Here is a 17,088-nt window from a genome sequence, read left to right as displayed (position 1 = left end):
CTAGACAGAAGGCAGGGTGTGTGCTGGGGAGCTTGGGGGTGGGGTTAATAGCTTGATGGATTTCCCTAAGGTGATACAAACTTAAGGGATATTGAAACCAAGACAGGGAAATGTTTTCTGTGGCTAACCAAGCAAGGAGGCAGGGCATGAAATGAGCAATGACTTATTCATGATCCAGATAGGTGGCCACCCTGCTTTTGAGCTGCAGGGAGGCCAGGCTCAAAGGGCAAGGGCAGTGTGCAGGCAGCGCCACTGCGGCTACCTGGAGACTGGGTCACCTGAGTCAGGATTGCTCTTGTGCGGTGATCAATATGCCAGGGTCACGGACGACCCCTACAACTGACAATAGCCCCAGGCTTCTCACCCTATAGGGCACCGGCCCCAACACAGTTGCGGGGTTCCAAGAGCTCACCTGCCTCCCGCCGTCGCCCGGGGCGGGGCTTCCCGCGTCCCCTTTAAGAGGCCGCATCACCCGCCCTGACGTCAGGGTGTCTCTCCGCACAAGCCCGCGTCCCGCGCCGCGCCCCCGCGCCAGTAGCTCCCGCGGCCGCAGGACCAGCGGCGGCCCGGCGACCCCCCGCCACATCTCCGCGCCCGTAGCCGCTCGCCACGCCGCCTCCCGCATCCCATCATGTCGGTGGCAGGGTTGAAGAAGCAGTTCCACAAAGCCACTCAGGTAGGGCGCGTGCAGGTGTGCAGGAGTCGGGGTGGCCCCGCGGACGGACGGCCCGCTCCTCTTAGCCCTCCTGGGCCGGGTCGGGTCCCCAAGGGGCGCTACGCCGCGGTCCCGTTCCGTGATTCCGCTCCCCGACCCTACTCTCTGACCGCCGCATCCCTGCTTCCTCTTCCCGCTCCGAGTCCCCTCCATCTCCTCCACCCAGCTCTTAGTCCCCAGCTCCCTGTTCCTGACATCACCGTTCCGGGTCCCTGCCATCCGGGCTCCCCACCCGGGTTCCCAGGCGGTCGGTCCCCGCAGGGCAGCTCTCGGGCGCCGCAGGGAGAGTGCAGAGCAGGTGCCTGGCGGCGCGGCGGGAGATTATGTAAAGTCGCCCTGTTGCGGTGACCTTGCGGTGCAGTGTGCCCCCACTGTCCTGAGATGTCCTGGCTGGAGCGGTGTTCGTGGTCCAGGCTGCGGAGGTGCCCGCGCTTTGCGCTCTGGGCTCTGCGCCCTGTGCTCCGGGCCTTCCCCAACACCTCCTTCTCAGGCCTCCCCAGGCTCCTAGCATGGGAGGCTGTGGCTCCTTCAAGGAGCTTGCATGCATTAACTTTTTCCCTGGAGAACTCCTTGGTGAAGCTCATCTGAGGCCACGACTTGATCAGTGGTGTGCGTGGCTTTCAAGTTTCCCCACGGATTTGACTGCCAAGCCATAACTCCGTTGTTAAAAACTTGAAAATCAGTCTGCTTATTTTGAGCCAATCGTTCGCTAGATGTACCAGATTTTCTGCGTGGGGTGAATAAGATGGGATTAAATACATTTAATCCAGACCCTCATAATTGAAATCTCATTGGGACCATCTGAAGGATTTTACAAAGAGAAAATATACATAAATATTTGATGATGTGACCCATTTCTTACATAACGCGCGAAATTGCAATCCTTTTATTCATTTGGAACTAGTTCAATTTTAAGACATATTTGGCAACAAAAGACTTTATTGATAAACCATTGAATACTTTTGCATAATCTAGCCTTTAAGGTCATTATCGTAAGATAGCTTTGATACTGCGGTTCTGTAATGTCTCATTCCTGAGTGCCTCAGCAGAGGGAATGGAAAACATCACAGTGAAAAGGTGAGGGCTGCGTTCCTTGAGTTTGAGACACAGATGCCAGTTCAGCCATAAGCACCACCGCTGTCACCACTGACTTCGCCTTCATCAAATTAGTTCTGACAACTTAGGAACGCAGGAAAAAAGCCCTCTTAGGAAAGGGTTTCTAACGATATGTATTTTTTTTTGTTTTCCCATTAGAATTGTCTGTAATCTCCCTACCAGAAATGTAAAATCAATTACATTGTTGGCTTCTGACAAATTTTTAGTTTTACAGAACCAGTCTGTGCTAGAATGTCCTTGGTGTCACCAACAGCATTTTTTTTTAAAAAAAAAAACAAAACACAAAAATTTTCGGTAGTTGTCATAGTTCTAAATTAGACAGAAGCACTGATTTTACCAATATCAAATGCTTCTTCGACGACAAGGCATTTAGGAGCTTTGGCTTTTGGGGAAGGAAAAGCTAAGATTTTTATGCCCCTTCTACTATCTCTAAATTTAAGCAAGCTAGTTTTTGAATTTCCCCTTGCTAAAAATGAGACTAGCATTCATTTCTCAGGGATTCATGGAAGAATGAATTTGTAGAGTATACATAGAAATGGCTTAATAAGTGATAGCTATTAACGTTAAGGGTAATTTTGTTAGTGTCAGAAACCATACCTTCCACTGGTAATAATGAAACACCAGGAAACAGCTGGAGCTAGAAATTATAGATTTGGTAAAAGACACCAAATCTTGTAGATTTGGTAACCTCCTGACTCATTCCAGTTACTGCTGAGGTTCTATGCCGCTCTGAAATGGAAGCCTCTCTCCAGGCGTGGAGGAGTGCTCCTAGGAGTGAACTTGCTGCTTACCACCCTGAGCCCAGATGCACAGTCACTATCATTTTATTCCTCAAATCATTTTATTCCTCTCTGGAAAAAAGCCTTTTGTTTTAAAGGTGAAGCCACACATGCTCTTGGAGCCTAGTCTTTAAAAATGTGAGGCAAAGGTTGCTCTCCTGTGCCTGGATGTGTATTGTAGAGGGTGTGTAAAGCCAGGGTTGGTGTCTGCCTGCTCAGAGGTTTGAGGGAAGCGGTCATGCTCTGCCTTTGCAGCCATCCATTCCCCCCTCCCCCCACCTTAGCTAAGAGGAAGTGTCAGGCCAGAGCTGCTGCTGTTGAGGTCTGCCATGCTGTTCAGTGGAAGGTGACATGTCACCTTTCTGTGGGACTGAGCTTCTTGTTTATGTTATCCAGGGGCAGGTGGGATTTTGTTAATAAAATAATATACCTTCAGCATCAGTACCGCTGGTTTGGGATTCCTGATTGGTTAGCGTGTGTCCTGATAGTTCTCATATCAGAACTGATTATTTCTCCCTGTTGTCGATAGTTACTATGTAATTAAAATAAATAAGTTTTATTGTGAAAAAGGACAAATGGACAGTATTATCCTGCCTTCAGTGAGTTTTATGTATACTGAGGTTTTATTTTTATGAACAGTAATGTCAGTGTTTCAAACCTTGTTTGAATTTGCAGCAGTCTATGTAAAGATAGCTTTGATTCTCGCTAACACGACACAACTCCTTACTTCTTTCCCTTCACCTCATGTTCATGTGTTTGATGTGGTACATACATGGTATCTGTGCATACTTCATACTGTCATAAAGTCTTACAGGGTAAACTGTTTTAGACCGTGGTGTTAGTTTGCTAGGTTTTACGTAACACCGAGCGACCTAAACAACAGGAATGACCTGAGTCACCTGGATGCTGAGGTCTGAGGACAGTGCAGCAGGAAGGCCATGCCCGCTCTGTCAGCACCAGGCAAGCACTGTACCTGGCCTCATTTCCGACTTCTGGGGCTCTACTGACAGTCCAGTTGACTTTATAACTTGTAGATGCATTGCCTCGATCTTGTCTTCATGTGCACATGGTACAACTGTCTGTGTTTGTGCTCAAGTTTCTGTTTTATAAGGGTACCAGCCAGGTTGGATTAGGAGCGCCTTTACTCCAGTATGACCCTATTAGCAATGTCCTTATTTTCATATCAGGTCACACTGAGTTAACGGAGTCAGACTTGCAACATAAACATTTTTGGAGGATACACTTCAGATAAGAGCAGCCTGTTCTGCATAAAGGAATTTGTTATAGTTTTCTTAACATTGCATTTGATTCAACGTTTAGAGGGACAGTTCTGTCTCTGAGTACTTTATAATTTAGAATTTTCTATTGCATGGACCCAGATATACTTTTTTTTTTAAGTCAGTTTGGTACGACATTGCTATAGTCTGATTTGTCCCCACTTCAAATTCATGTGTTGCAAATTAATTGCTTATAAGATAGTATTAGGAGATGGGACTTAGAAGGTGATTAAGCCTGAGCATGCCACCCTCATGCATGGGATTACTGCTCCTCTAGGTCGGAGAGAGCACCACGCCAGTCTGCCGCAGTGACGGTGTAGCAGCAAGATACCCTCCTCAGACCGAGTCTCCATTAGACAAGGACCTGCTGGTATCCTGATCTTGGATTTGTTTGGACTCACAAGTTGTGTGAAATAAATACCGATGCTGTCTAAGTTCTCAGCGTTTGGTGCTCTGTTATAGTCATCTGCGCCGAGACAAACGTGTGCCCATTACCTTACTCTGCTTTCTGTTGTTGCTACAATAGCAGGTATTGAGTAATTTAGAAAGAGACTTATTTCGGCTCCTGATTCTGCAGGCTGGGAAATCCAGGATTATGTGGCTGCATCTGCCGAGGGCTTGTGATGCTTAACTTGGGGTGGAAGTCAGGAGGGCAGGGGGGTGTATCAGGAAGCAAAATGAAAGGACAGCCTCTCTTTTAAGAGCCGTCTCTCCCAGGACACCCCCAGTTTCTCAAGAGGGGGAATGAATTTATGAGAGAAGAATTTTAAGCCACTCGTGAGGACCTTGTCCCTGTGATCCACTTCCTCCCCCAAGTCCCACCTTTCAGTGCTGCTGTATTGAAGCTAGTGTATGAGCACTTGGGGCATATGCTCGAACCACAGTTCCTGCATTTACCTGTGCTGCCTGGTTTTTCATTTTTAATGATAACCCTCATCTGGGCAGGGTGTGACTTGACACAGTCATATTGTCACACTAGGATATTTCACTTGAGCAACCTTGATTCCACTGGCACTCTGGGCCTTTCTGTTTTAATTCACTTATTCAGGCTTTCATGCCATTTCTCATGCAATATTTTCTGTAAGTCTGCTTATGCATTTCTCGATCTTGAAAGCATTAAACTTATTAAGGTACTTAATTAAATACTCAGTTTTGACTTTATATATTAAAATTTTGCTTTCTCAATTGCTTGCTTTATGCAGTAAACTCACTGTCGCGTTGAAAGCATGGATTTGGTTTATTGCTTGACCTAGGGCCCCTATGTCTGTATCCTTTTGGTGAGTACGTCAATAGGCTGTTGTGGCCCTGTTTATTTTGTAAAATTATATGCCAAACATTATGAGTGAATTCTCCTGTTAGGGTGCTTAGCTGGTCAGCAGCTAATACATTCTTAATCTCTGCCTTCCTCCTCAAAGTAAAAATGTAGGGTGAGAAATTGATCATATTTTTAGGACAGAATCCATCCGTCTTCTATAACTGGACTTGACAGTACCTGACCTACATGTAGCCTTCTCTGAACTAATTTTAGGGGCAGCCAAATGAAAGAGACCTTCCAGGAGATGCTAGGATTGGATGACATAAGGCTTGTGTGAATGCTGTGCGTGTATGGTGAGGGGGACTTGAACATCTTTTTGTCCTTTTTTTTCTTTCCTTTTTTTAATAGGTTGGTAATGAGGTCACACTCACCCATACACTTGACATTGGATGGTGGAACGAGTAGCTAAATAATTTCCCTTGAGGCTGTGGCTCTTCCTCACTGAAGTCTGATTCAGTTATTTTTTTGGGAACCTTTTACTTCATGGTGATTCATTAATGTTGTTTCTGTGTTTTGGTTTTAATCTAGTTAGAAAAGTTTTGAGCGCCTCTCAAATTAATTACAATGTTATTGGAGACAGCAAGACCTGACCTAAAAATATTCTGTTTTGGAGACAGTTATTGTGTGAGGCAAGCGGCATCGTAATGAGGGGAAGGGAAACCAGGTCTTGTAGAGCAGATTTTATTCTGCTCACCCTTTAGTGCTGCTTGTAGCGTATGGTGCTCCCAGGAACTCAGGGTTTTGCTTAGAATGTAGTTCAGGAAGCGTAAAGAGATATGCACATGGGGGGCTGGAGAGATGGCTCAGGGGTTAAGAGCACTGCCTGATCTCCCAAAGGTCCTGAGTTCAATTCCCAGCAATCACATGGTGGCTCACAACCATCTGTAATGGGGTCTGGTGCCCTCCTCTGGCCTGCAGGCATGCATGTAGACAGAATATTGTATACCTAATAAATAAATAATTATTAAAAAAGAGATATGCACAATTATAACTGGCTGAGGAGGTAGAGGTTCAGAACCAGGTTCACGTTCACAATGGGTACCTGGCTAGCTTCATTCTGAATTTAAGACCAGATCGTCCAGTGACTGCGTGGATAAGAAATGAGTGGGCTGCCGTGACCTGCCCCTCCCCCTTCCCTGTTTTCTCTTCTAGCTGTGCAGCCTTGTTCTGTCTCCTTTTAGATGTTCAGTCGACTGTGCCATAAGTGGGCGGAGTGTGGAGAAGAATGCGACACTTCAGAAGAACGTCCTTGCTCCTAGGATGCTAGCTCTAAATGTCCTCTTTTAAATCTCATTGTTCAGAACAGATAGAGATATATTTCTTATAATGAAAACTTTCCCCAAGACTTGTAAGTCATGGCAATTTTATAGTGCCAAGAAATGCCTGAATATCAGGTGCAATACTTTTGTATACAGAACTCATTGACAGACTGACACTTGAGGTGTCCTCTGGCCTCCGCTCCCCCACAGAACTTGATATCTTTTTGATCTCCTCAGTTCTATGGGTTGTTTATCACTGTAGAAAACGCTCTGCCAGGCCTGACTTTCAGTGTGTTGGTTTTGTAATCTAAACTTTATCCAGTTTGATTGTGTTAATCTAGATGACTTGATTAAGCCAGTGGGTCTTGGCTGATCAGATCCCTTTTCCTAACTTTTTATTATTTGGTCCAGGGAGCCAGGGAGACTCTGAATGGAGTCTGCTGTCATTGTCACATGGTTTACAAGGGAAGAGAATATTGGGAAAGCATGGATACTTTGTATGCCAGGGTTTTATGTGAGTCTTCTTCCCTTTTTATGTGGGTACAGCCTTCAATAAGAGAAGATGTCATTCTAAATATGGTTACTATATGCAGAAAGAAGAAGGCTATATGGTTATATGAGCTTTTTAAATCACAGGGCATTGCCAGCTTGCTTTCATAGTTCTGGAAGGTACTATGCTATCTCCTGGAAAAGAGAATAATGGTCTTACCCAGTGCTGAACTATAGTATCTATCTCCCAGGCAATAAGTATCACTGGCGCAACTGTGGCTTACTGCTATGATGTAACCAACTGCCTTCTCATTAGATTGGAGGCCTGCTCTGACAGGAGCCAATTTCATGCTCATCACTATAGTCCTGGTTATAAACTATGGCTGCAAAGGTCAGAGGTCCCAGAGTGGAGCCTACTATTGTTGTTTTACTTAGTGGTGATGTTATTGGATTGCCTTCTAAATGTTTATTTATTTATTTATTTATCTATTTATCTATCTATTTATTTATTTATTTTTACCAATAGACTGGGGTTCCTTTCCACGTTGGTCCGATAAACTTATTTTTGGTAGTAGGCTGCAGCCAATGCTAAGACTTCTAACTAGCCAAAGTGCTGGGAGGAGACTGAGTGCTCCTCTTTAATGGGACATCTTTATCATACACCCTCCCACTCCAGCTCCCAAGGCTTAGAAAACATCACAGAGGAGAAGCTGAAATACTATAAGATCCGAGGGGAAAGTGTGCTGCCTTCAGGATGTGGCATGGCCATGACCCTCACAGACTCTCAGGAGCTGTGCTTACTTGCACAAGACCTGAATAGTCAAGCCAGGCAAAGATCCCATCATAGATTGGGGCGATGATCTTCAGGTGACACCCCTTATCCAGAAGCTATGGGTAGTTGAGAGTGGCTGGGAGCACACTCTTCCATGAGGGTGTGGCATGGTAGGTTTCCCTTCTTCCAGTGGATGGGCACATAGGTGTTTATACATGTGCAACACTAATTAAATATAGTGGATTGTCAAAAGGAAAAAGGAACCAACCAAAAAGCCAGGGGGTGGATGTGTTAGGCGGATACTGGGAAAACCAGAGTGAGAAATGAGGAATGTAAGGGGCATATAATTGTATCTCATTGTTTACATGTATGAAACGCTCAAGCAAAAGTTCAGGTGTTGTCTTTTGTGGATAGCAGAAGAGCAAGAGTGGAAAACTGGAACGATGATCAGAACTGACACTGCACTAAGAGGTGAGAAGGGGGTGAGATGGCATACGGACTACCCAGTGGGCAGAGAACTGCAAAGAAAATGGGACCATATACAGCTTTAAAAAACAAAGCACAGCAAAACCCAAAACCAACCAACTAAAAAACTGTATTCTACCAAGAGCCTACAGGATAAAGGGTGCTTCGCCAGAGCTTCCAGGTGGAGGCCCAGGCTTGGCAACATCTTGACTCCTGAGCACAGCGTCTGTTTGAGCTGGCCTAGCCTTCTGCCTCGAGAAACTGTAACCTAAGAAAATGAGTATACTTTTAATCTGACACCTTTGTGGGAGTTTGTTGTATAACATCAGAAAACTAATCAAAGTAACTTCCGTTTATGGTCCATTAGTTGGAACTTACGGCATGGCCACTGAATGATTCAAAGTGCAAGAGAATCTATGAAAAAAAGCCAAGAGAATCTGGTGTGCCCAGAATTGAGCAGGGTTTTGGTTACAAAGCTGAGTGTTTGCTACATATGATATCACGCATTTGTAATCCCAGCAATCTGGAGGCTGGGGTAGGAGCAGTTCTAGCTCCAGGCTAGACTGGGCAACATTGTGAGACCTTGCCTCAAGACACACACACACACACACACAAACACACACACACACACACACAAATACAAAGCCAACGAATTTAAAATGTTGTTTGAGTTTCTACAAAAGGAAGAACTATAATTTTTCCTCTTATTGTGTATAGCATTAATTTACATGTGTAATTAATTATAAGTGTATCTATGCAATGCAGCATGTCCATATACACATGTATGAAATTTAAGTACAATTTACAGAAACAATATTTTCTTATTATACATTTTTATGAGATTTTTGTTGTGTTACCATTTCTCCTTATAATTCTTGGGTATTTTTCTTTTTAATTTTCATGGTTTTCTTTTGTGAAATCCAAGTTAATTCTCTGGTTCCCTGGTCATTTGTAAACAATGTCATTATTAAATGCTTCCCAAGTGGCTCTTAGTTGAGTCGGCTGATAGCATGGTGACAGCTTTATTAGCTTAGAATGAGGTACCTCTGAACAATAGAAGTTTTGCATTGTCAATCCTGAAGAGTAAGCTAGGATTTCTACCAGGGAGAAGAGGGTGGTCAACCATTCACCCTCTGTCTGCTTTGTTCTTGTGGGGATGCTAGAAACACAAACGCAGTGAAGTGACTCTCTTTGCCTCCAGCATGTCAGATGGCTGCCTGAGAGTTGGAAGTTGTTCATGGAATTCCTTTTATAGATTAAAGTCATGTAGCACACTGGGGCATGGCCCGCTGGTGATGGAGGCATCAGGGCTGTCTGCAGGAGTGGACTCTACCTTTTGACATGATGTCTGAATCTAGGTCTCTACCTGGTTTCCCAGGGCCACTGGTGTACAGCGTGCTAGGCATAATTCTGAAAGGATGAGGTCCTGAATCCTGTAGTGACCTGTGCTGCAAGGGTATGATACCGCAAGTGGACTCGATGTTGGTAGAAGAGTCTAGGCAGGAAGAAAGGGAATTAAAGGGCCTTATGCAGCCATCTCTGTTTTGCATCCTGTGAGACAGGGATACCAATATGTCTGTTTCTTCTGGGACAAATGTCAGGATCATTGGTTAGTAACACTCCATAGACAGGGAATCAAAACATTCATGAGGAGACAGATCTCAGGTATTATGGTGGAAACTCTCAGCTCTTTGATGCACTTTCCCAAGCACTTCCTTCTGTGGCTAGATTGGAGTGAACCAACCCTGGTCTGCTAAGAGATATGGATCCACACACTGCTTGCAGCTAATTGAAGGATTAAAGATGAAGCAATGGCTGGATGCCACAGAACTAAAGGTAAACTGACAGCCATAAGTCAGTCGGTTATTCCTTCCTGCCTCAGAGTTTTGGCTACCGTGAGCAGGTCCTACCTGTTAAACCAAATAATAGCAAGGTTAAATATTTCCTCCTTAGTTGGCTCTAAGGAATGGATGGGATCACATTTGCAGCCAATGGTCTGAGAGAGGATCAATTTTGTAGCTTCTTAACAAAAAAATAAGAGTAACAAAGGCCCTGGGCACCTTGTGCTTCCTCATTTCCTGCTGTGACCTCCTTACTCTGCAAGGTGTGGCTTTCTCGTACTCTGTCAGAAGCATGACTTCCTGCCACTTATGCTTCTGTCTCTACCCCAATTTGTATTACCTTTATGCTGATGCTCAGGGCATGTCCCCCTCTTTAACTCCAGTATTTAGCCCATGAGTTACCTTCTGAGACCATTTAGAAAGTCTTTTTCAGGAGGCCAAGAACACTCTACCCCATGCCAGTGTTGAACAACTTGGCCATGAAGAAAAGAGATGGTTTCGTGTTTGAGTAACTAACCTAATGGCCACGCGTCATGTGAGGATTGACTGCAGCTTCCATCCTTCTCGTCTGCCTCCAGTGCTCACTGAGGTGGCCCTACTGCACTCCTTTCTGTTGAGGGTCATGCTGTGTACAGTGGCTAACTTATCATTTTTAAACGTTAGCTATGTAATTGCTCATACAGTAGCATGTGAATAAGGGAGACCTGAAACCCCCAACCTTTCCCTAAGGATTGAGTGAATCTCCTGCTCCCTTCCCTTCCCTTCCTTTGTAATGACTCTTGTAAAACTAGTCAATCACAAGACTATCAGGTCAGAGCCCAGCCAAAGCCTAAAGGACAACCACCACCTGTCTTAGAATAAGAAGCAAGTGCTCTTCCTGGCCCCAGACTTGTTTTTCTGAGCACACCCTCCTGAAGACCAGTTTTGTCTTGTTGAGACACTTCATTTGGAGCGGTGGTCTCTTTCTTTCTGACCCCCATCACATTTCTAGCACACTCAATCTCGTACTTGAGTTCTAACCCTTGGTCCACTTAAGTCAAACAAATTATTTTCTATGAAACCATTGGATCATTTTTATCGTATGCTACCTTACACAAAAGGATATGTACTAAACAGAAAACATTATAAAACAGGTGTCAATAGTTTGCCAAAACATGATGACTGTTGTGTACTTCTGCTTCTCAGAGGCACAGTACATGGCTGCCATATGATGAGAGTTATTCCTTCATACATCTTGATTTCCCCTTGTCCCGTGACACCAAGTCTGCTGCTCGTTGCTATGAATGCTTTGAGTCAACTTAAGTGCTGGTCTCTTGGATGCCGTAGCCTCTTTCTGTATGGAGGAATAGTTTGTCTGTTTCCCAAATATGACAGTTGATTTGCTGAATAACAGGGCTGCTCTGAGCTAATAAGTGGATATTGCTTTAAGCTGGCCCTGAATTTTACAGTGTTGACTGTATTAGGGTTCTTCAGCTGGGTTGTCTTAGCTAGAAGAAGGGCTTCATCATGGACAGTGACTTGTGAAGCTACAAAGGCTCAGAACTCCTGCACTGTGCCCTGGTGGTGAATGAGAGGCCATGGAAACTGAATTTGTAGTTTAGTCTCAATAGAGACCCAAGAACCATGATAGCTGAGGGTGTAACAGTCTAAGGCAGAAGACTAAACCAGGACTGCTTTTAAAGCTCCCCCACCAAAGGACTCCTGAGCCTGCAGTTCCGGTATGTGAATGCAGAGGAAGATGTAGTCAGCCCAGGCTCTAGAAGATGGTAAAATCCTCTTCTTCTTCCCTTTTCTACTCTCCGGGTCCCTGAGGGATTGGATGAATTTAGGTTAGTCTAATTAAAATGCTAATATATTCCAGAAAACTCCCTCTGAGACACACCTAGAAGGATGTGATGTTTTATCAGCTGAGTTTCTGCTGATGTGACATACAATGAGCCATAAATCTGACTTAATTTACAAATGAATCATTTCAGCATTATTTATTTATTTGTTTGTTTATTTATTTAGTGGCCCTGTGAGGAGATTTCTGAACGTTAATCAAGCAGCCCTGGAACTCATAATTCTGTCTCCACCTACTTTCAAGCAGCTGGAACTTCTGCAGTACATCCCTGAGCCCAGCACAGTATCGTGTTCACAAAAATGTCATTTATTAAAAATAATACCCTACACTAGTATACTTTTACTTGAGTAAATATGTGCACGTGAGGTTTATCCTGCCTTTGTTAAACTAGATCCGCGAAGCGCCACACTAGCATTATCCTGAGACTTTCTTGAAGTGGAAGAGCAGGAGAGAGAACTGCAGCCATGGCCCCTTCCTGAGCGACCGGGTGCTATTGAGGTCACGCTGTCGCTGTCATGAAGTCTCTATTTGGCTTTGGTCCCACTTTTCTGGCAAAAGACTTAAAAGCCCTTGGAATTTTCTGCGAAGTTAGAGTCCCCCTTCCCCCCGCCCTGTCCCTGCCAATAAAATGGCTGGTGACTGGGGCCCTGTTACAGCTTCGGGATGAGGCTGGGACCAATTGTAGGGGTCATTTGAGGGTGGAGAACTCAAGCCCTCTCCTTACTTCTAGAGAGGGGAAAGGGCTGAAGGGTTAGGTTCATAATCTGTGGCCAAGGGTTTAGTTAGCCATGGCTGCTTAAAGAAGCTTTCAGAAATGTAGCATCCCAGTGTATGGTAGGACTCCCGACTCTGGGCCAGTGGAGCCGGCTGGACAGTGCTCAGTGTGGAGAGAGAGATTCCACAGCTCTGGGTGCTCCCTCACCTCACCCTGAGCAGCTCTTCCCTCTGCCTGGTCACCTGTTGCCTGGGGATTATTTTTTGAAGTGAACAGTGATAAGTAAACATTTTTCAGGTTTTTGTGGGACAGTCTACCAAATTATTGGAACCCAGGCAAAGGGCAGTGGCAACTGTGGTTTATTTATTTTATTTTTGCCTGTCATTGAAAATAAATTTATTTTCCTCACATAACATGTTGGGATGACAGTTTCTCCTCTTTCTACTCTCCCAGTTCCTCTCTACCTCTCCTTCTAGTCAGATCCATCCCCTTGTTTCTCATTAGAAAACATAATTTTAAAGGACAATGATAAAATAAGGTAAAATAAAAAGTAACATATCAGAACGGAGCAAAAGAAACAGAAGAAAAAGAGCCCAGGAGAAGCACAAGAAGCAGACATCTCCTCACTTGTGCACTCAGAAATCCTACAGGAAAACATTAACGTGGAAGCCATGGTGTATATGCAAAGGATCTGTGGGGTAAAAAGAGAGAAGAAAAAGTATAAATAAAGCAAAATAAAAGTAAAAGCTAGTAAGACAAAATTTTTAAAAAAGGCAAAGCCTTGACATAGCGTTATGAGACAAGGGCCCTCCAAAGATGCTGCCGAGTGCACTTCTGTTGGCACCCACTGCTGGCGTGCACCCCACCCTTCAGAGCAGTTTGTTTCCCTGGTGAGACTCCCTTGGAGGAGACTAAGTTTTCATTTGTAAGTGGTTCAGTTCGAGATTGCTTCTGGGTAGGGATAGGGCATGTGTCCACTTCTCGTTTTGTTTCAGCTCTAGGACTCCATGTGTAGATGGTGCTACATGCTGCCTCGGTCTCTGGATTCATATGTACTCAATCGTGTTGATTTAGAGGGCCTTGTTTTCTTGGTGGCCTCCAGCCCCTCTGGCTCTTACACTCTTTCCACTTCCTATTCTACAGGTTTCCCTGAGAAGAGGGATTTGATAAGGACATCCCATTTAGGGCTGAGTGTTCCAAGGTCTTTCTCACTATGAAAAATGGCTGTGAAATTCTGTATTTGTTCCCTTCCACTGCAGAAAGAAGATTCTTCAATAGGGGCTGAGCAAGGCACTCATCTGATCTATGATAGCAGAATGCCATTTTATTGCTCCATTTTTGTTTCTTTGTTTTGTCCTTCCTCTCTTCCTTCCTCCCTCCCTCCCTTCCTCCTTCCCCTATGCCTTACCTTTCTCTGCTTGATCCTCCAGTTTCAGCTGCCCCATCCTCAGTAACTATCCTGTTTACTTTTCTTTGGGAGATCAATCCTAGTCCCTTACTCTATACCTAACTTTTGGGGGTTCCATGGATTGTAACTTGGTTATCACTGGCTTAACAGCTAATATCCACATATAAGCAAGTACATATCATATTTGCCTTTCTGGGTCTGGGTTACCTCACTCAGGATGATTTTCTTCTAGTTCCATACCTGTGTATGGATTTCACTTTTTTATATGACTGAGTAATTCTACATTGTGTAAATGTACCTCATTCTCTTTATCCATTCTTCTGTTGAGGGATTTCTAGGTTGTTTCCAATTTTCTAACTGTTAAGAATAGAGCAATAATGAACATGGTTGAGCAAGTCTTTTTATAGCATGATTAAACAACCTTTATGTATATGCCCCAAAGTAGTATAAGCCGGATCTTGAGGCAGATCACTTCCCATCTTCCTGAGTCGTCATCATACTGATTTCTATAATGGCTAGACAAGTTTGTAGTTCCACCAGTATTTGATGACTGTTCCCCTTGATCCACACCCAGCAGCCTGAGCTGTCACTTGTGTTTTTGAACCTAGCCATTCTGAGGCATGTAAGATGAAATCTCAAAGTAGTTTTGATTTGTATTTCTCTGATCACTAAGAATGTTGAACATTTCTTTAAGTGTTTCTCAGCCATTGGAATTTCCTCCTTTGAGAATACTGTCTTTAGATCTGTACCTCAGTGTATAATTGGATTGTTTATCTATTTTTTCTGAGTTCTTTATATATTTTGAGTAATAGCTCTCTATCAAATATGTGGTTTTTTAAAATCCTCCCATTCTGTGGGCTGCCCCTTTGTCCCAATGGCAGTGTCCTTTGCTGTACAGAAGGTCCAGTTTATTAGTTGTTTATCTTAATCCCTATTTCAATGGTGTTCTCAGAATTTTTTTTCTGTGCCAGTGAGTTTGAGGCTATTTTTCGCTTATTGTCTTTCCTATCAGGTTCAGTATATGTGGTTGTATGTTGAGATCTTGACATATTTGGAGTTGAGTTTTGTGCATAGTGATAGTATGCCTTTTCTCTGTCCTTCACAGCGTACCAGCCTGACTTAACTGCATCCCGCACAACATGCCCCTCCCACAGCATGAGGTTATAGATGGCCTACTATCCTCTGACCATCAGGGAGTTTTCTGTTTATATCAGTTATAAGATTTGAGTATCACAAAAGGAAAGGTTATTTGTTTAGAGCATCATCTGCCACTAGTTCAGATGAGAAGTATAAAGTAAGTATCAAGAGGAGCTCTTGGGCTAATTTAGGATATGGGGTGAGACCACCATTCACTAGGAGGAATAGAGTGTGGTCAGTAGGAGCTGAGTGCAGAAACTCGGGGCATGGGTTGACTTTCCTCCCATTCTGAGCACCTTTGCGGCCAGAGCAGTAACGTCTCACTGGTTGTAATGCTTCCTTCCCATACCTCCGTCCCCATTCCTCAGTGCCATAGCTGGAGTAATACAAGGCATGATTTTAGTTTTCCTTAGGTTTTCAGTCCTTAGGTTTCCCTGTTATTTGAAATCTAGCTGTCAATTTTTGTTTGTTTGTTTGTTGTTTCTCCTGTGGGGATCCCCTAGGCTCTTTGTCATCTGCATGTTAGACAGCTATCCTGAGCCACACCCCAGTCCTGTAGTGATCTAAAGAACAACTATAAAGCTGTGCTTCTGCTTAAAGCTCTACCGTGGCTCTACAGTGGCTCTTTGTGACTCTGGGCATTGAGCCACTATGAACCCACTAATGGGTGTGGAGCCACCACTGGCTGATTGCCTCCCTTCTGAACTCTTTACCTGTGTTCCACTATACTAGAGTTACTGAGCCTTTCACATCTTGGCCAAATGATGGTCGTTCTGCAGAATGAAAGCTCTTGCTTTTGCAGCCTTTCTTCTGTGCTCCTCCCTCTGGACATGCCCTTTCCATAGTCTATATTACACTCAACTAATCACTACTTCTTTTTAAAGGCCTTAGCTTGATATCATCTCAGGGATACTTACCCATTCCACATTTCATGTGGGCCAAATGCCTGTCGATATTCTGTAGACATTGCCCATAGTAGCTCTTCAAGTAGATCATTTGGCACACTATTCTGAAATCACCATTTCCCTTGGTGGTATCCTCCAGGGAGCTTATCTCTTTGTTCCTCATTATATACCAGGTGCCTGTCCTATAGTAGACTTGCACCTGAGGTTCGCTGAGTAAATATGTGTTGCAGGGGAGAGCTGCTTGTTCGTTCCCAGCCACCCGGCTAGCTTTGACCCAAAATAATCACACAGAAACTATATTAATTAAAACACTGCTTGGCCCATTAACTTTAAATTCTTATTGGCTTACTCTTATATGTTAATTTAACCCATCTCCGTTAATCTGTGTATCACTACAAGGCCATGGCCTACCAGCAAAGTTTCAGCACTTCTGTCTCCAGCGGTAGATCCATGGCGTCTCCCTGACTCTGCCTTCTTCCTCCCAGCATTCAGTTTAGTACTCCATAACTAATTCTGTTCTACCCTATCAGGCCAAGCCAGTTTCTTTATTCATTAACCAATAAAAGCAACACATAGACAAAAGGGACCTCCCACACCAAACCTGCATTTCCTGTTTCTTTTCTATACTATTTATAATTTAAAATTGTATTTAGGCATAAATTTTTGTTTATTTTTACTTACATGTTATGTGACTATAAACTTCTTACTTAGATGTTACAGCGTTCCCTCATAAAGTTGTAAATTTAAAATAAGTTTTCTTAATTATAAAAATAGCGAATTGGCTAGGCAATGTTTAAAGTTCATTGCTACCCATAAAACCCCATGAGGGTTAACCCCATTTTTAGAGTTGAAGAAAATGAAGATTGGAGAGGCGAAGGTGTTCAGGATTACCTGGCTTCAATGGTAGAGCTAGGTCTTGAAACCTGTCGTGAATCCTGTTGTGGTACGATATCAAACCCAAAGACATCTCAAAGCTGTTGCAGTAGGGATAGGTGAACCTTTGCTGTAAAGGTAGATAAGCTTGAAAAAGCATTGAACGAGATCACTTTGTG

General features: G+C 43.9%; 1 protein-coding gene across 1 annotated transcript in view; it reads left to right on the top strand.

Annotated features, from left to right (window-relative positions):
* The first annotated feature begins 521 nt into the window (after positions 1 to 521).
* The window catches only part of Sh3gl2 (SH3 domain containing GRB2 like 2, endophilin A1), a 181,625-nt gene continuing 165,058 nt past the window's right edge, over positions 522 to 17,088 (top strand). Inside the window, exon 1 of the mRNA XM_048453020.3 lies at positions 522 to 676. Within this exon, the coding sequence (XP_048308977.1) occupies positions 632 to 676 (45 nt within the window). The 5' untranslated portion in view covers positions 522 to 631. The remainder of the gene's footprint in view (positions 677 to 17,088) is intronic.

This window comes from Myodes glareolus, chromosome 3, assembly GCF_982192425.1.
Source record: "Myodes glareolus chromosome 3, mMyoGla1.1, whole genome shotgun sequence".
NCBI lineage: Eukaryota > Metazoa > Chordata > Mammalia > Rodentia > Cricetidae > Myodes > Myodes glareolus.
Note: the sequence above shows the minus strand (reverse complement) of the source record. Positions and strands in the feature narration are given on the sequence as shown.